At 55.7% G+C, this 3,168-nt stretch overlaps 1 protein-coding gene across 1 annotated transcript in view; it reads right to left on the minus strand.

The window, feature by feature from the left end:
- Nucleotides 1–3,168, minus strand: part of pde12 (phosphodiesterase 12) — an 8,704-nt gene extending 5,536 nt beyond the window's left edge. Inside the window, exons 1-5 of the mRNA XM_080001204.1 lie at nucleotides 3,049–3,168; nucleotides 1,285–1,979; nucleotides 702–1,129; nucleotides 507–612; nucleotides 404–407 (exon numbers count right to left, since the gene is read on the minus strand). Coding sequence (XP_079857330.1) covers nucleotides 404–407; nucleotides 507–612; nucleotides 702–1,129; nucleotides 1,285–1,913 — 1,167 coding nt within the window. The 5' untranslated portion in view covers nucleotides 1,914–1,979; nucleotides 3,049–3,168. The remainder of the gene's footprint in view (nucleotides 1–403; nucleotides 408–506; nucleotides 613–701; nucleotides 1,130–1,284; nucleotides 1,980–3,048) is intronic.

Consider the following 3,168-nt stretch of genomic DNA (forward strand, 5'->3'; position numbering starts at 1 on the left):
AAGACAGAGGGAGGGACAGAGACAGACAGGTGTGCGGAGCAGAGTTTCCGTTAGACCTCATTGGTGCTGGTCAAGGTTTCCTGGAAGATTTTCTATTTCCAGGACAAATGAAGAGATTCAGTCAAATATCATAAGTGTTTCCTGAGCTTAGAAACAAGGATCAGCAGCTTCACAGAATCATCGTGACATGTCCCTTTATAACACTTTTCATCAAAATGATGCCAGTCCCTTTTATTTCGACATCGAGGACAAAATGTGTCTAACTATGGTTTGATGGCTCCGCCCTGATGGTGTTGGAAGGAGAGCTTCTCTCCTTCCAACTTTGAGCTTCGTCCTCATTTCAACACATCCAACCTCAAAGCATTTTCCGGTCAAACACTGATCATTACCGGAAAACGCAAACTACTCTGGTGCAGGCAGGAGGGGGGGGGTGGGACAGCCAGGAGGGGGGTGAGACAGCCAGGAGGAGGGTGAGACAGCCAGGAGGAGGGTGAGACGGTGTCTACCTGCGGTAGAAGGTCGCCAGTCCTTCGTGCTGCTTCTCTTTGATCCTAAAAACTCCGTCAAGGCCGAAGGCGTCGAGCGCCGGACCCAGGCTGTCCAGGAACACTCCTGTAGTACACACAGTACACGCAGTACACACACCCTGAGTACTGCCCACAGACCGTGCGACAGAAAGTAGAGCGAGAGGCCCCACCCACCTTTGTCCACTTCCTGCAGGCACAGGAAGTGGGCGTGGTAGCCGGCCAGCTCCTTCTTCAGCAGGTTCTGCCGGTAGTCCAGCGTCAGGGCGTAGGGGGGGCAGTAGGGGTAGAGCACGGTGCGGGAAAGCTCCGTCTGGGCGTACACGTCCGCCAGGATGTTGTAGGACACCACGCGCGCCCGCCCCTCCCCCGCCTCCCGCGGCGTGTACACGTGCCGGTTGTCGCACGTGCACGTGCCCGGCCCCGCCTCCACCCTCGCCGTGGAAACTAGCTGGCGGGGCGGGCCGGCACGCGCCCCGTCCTGCGGGACGCACAGCAGCTTGAGCCTGGAGCCGATGTCCGGCGCAGAGGGGACGTAGACACGCCCGCTTCCTGCCGCTGCCCACGCCTCTTCCTGCGCTCGGGGGTCGCCGCCCGCCTCGGGGCTGCGAGGAGGGGAACAGCTTTCATCCTGAACCCTTCATCATCATCATCATCATCATCACCTATTAATTATTACTGATGTTTCTGCAACATAACATCTGAAGAAATGAGATAAATTGCATTTTATGACTTTTATTGATTTTTTATTATTTATCACCTGGAGGTGGAGGACGTCTCCTTGAACCAGGTGAAGAGGCAGTCCTCCAGCTGTCCAAACTCCAGCTCCACCCGCGGGCAGACGGGGAAGCCGGCCATCAGGGAGGCGGGCAGGGAGGCGGCGGTGAAGGTGGGGGCGTTCCTGTGCACGGCGTAGCGCAGCTCGCCGATGTGAAGCTCCGCCCCATCCTGCCACGCCTCCACATTGGGCGCCTCCTCCGGCACCTCCGCTCCGTTGTGGTACAACTTGACGGTGGTGAGCTCCGCCCCCTCGGCGGCCTCCTGCGCCCGGTTCTTCTTGGACTTCTTGGCTCGGCCCTGGCCCTTGGCAATGCTGTGGGCGATGCGGGACAGGACCCGGCCGAGCTCCTCGTCCTGGTCCCGCAGCATATGCTTGTGGCTGCCGTCCAGCACGAAGGAGATGGTCAGCTTGGCCTCGCCCGGGAGGCAGCGCACCGCCGCTCGCCACATCCCACCGGGGGAGGGACGCGGCCGGGGGGGCGGGACAGTACCGGAAGACGAGAGGGTCCCGGACAACAGGAGGGTCCTGGAAGACAGGAGGGTCCTGGGGGGCGGGTACACCGCGCAGCGGGACAGGAGTCTGAAGGACGCCAACAGCTGGCTGAACATCAGTCTTGGAGGACAGCCGGCGGGAGCAGACAGACAGGCCGTGGGAGCAGACAGACAGCTGGGTTCCTGTAGGGACAGACAGTACTTTTCAGTCCCAGTTTTCCTAGAACGGGGACCTATCTCAGGGCTCGACGTCCTCCAGACGCCGAGCTGCTGACTCCAGCGGAGGAGAATGGGAGGAATAGAAGAGGAATGAGTAGAAATAGAAGAGGAGAGAAGAGAGGGACAGACAGCTCCTAAATGATAAACAATCACCACACGACACAAAGAGATGAAATGTGCCGTCAAAAGTTAGAGATGCTCAACAATCTAAAGTCAACAGACTACAAAAACACAGACAACATTCAGGTTTGATTGAGCCTTAACACATAGAACTAGAAGAGATGTCATGTTATGAATACAATATAAGTCATAGAATATAATAAATACAATCATACAAAAATACAAATACACAGAGGAGCTGACAGGAAACAGCCTGAACAACAACAACAACAACAACAACTCCTGAGTGTGAATCAGACGTTCCTAAAAAATCCAAATCCTCCCAAAAAATTAGAATAAAAATGTGAGAAATGGATCAGATTGTAAGACTAGATCCTGTGAAACAACATGTGTATCCACCCAGGACGGTACCAGGACCCTGAGCCATCACACCACCTTGATCATGTCCCAGGATGTAGGACTCTTCTTCCTCACATCAGGGTTCAGTGTTTCAGGGGACAACGTCCCAAAGCTCAACCCTGTCAACACAGCTTCCACCATGCCACCATGCCACCATGTCACCATGCCACCATGCCACCATGCCACCATGCCACCATGTCACCATGCTACCATGCCACCATGTCACCATGCCACCATGCCACCATGCCACCATGCCACCATGTCACCATGCCACCATGCCACCATGTCACCATGCCACCATGCCACCATGCCACCATGTCACCATGCCACCATGCCACCATGCCACCATGTCACCATGCCACCATGCCACCATGCCACCATGCCACCATGTCACCATGCTACCATGCCACCATGCCACCATGCCACCATGCCACCATGCTACCAGGCTTATATTCGTCACATTCCTTCCCCTGGGTACAGATATATCCGCTGCTATAATGTTCGTTGGTGTTACCTGTTTATTCCATTCATCTCTATCTCCACAAACGTCCACCCTCCGCGTGTTTTCGAAGACGAAGGCTCAGCTGAGGTTGTCTCCGCAGCGGCTCCATGCGGGTACCACTTCCGGTGTTTT

This window comes from Zeus faber (assembly GCF_960531495.2).
Source record: "Zeus faber genome assembly, chromosome: 5".
Taxonomy (NCBI): domain Eukaryota; kingdom Metazoa; phylum Chordata; class Actinopteri; order Zeiformes; family Zeidae; genus Zeus; species Zeus faber.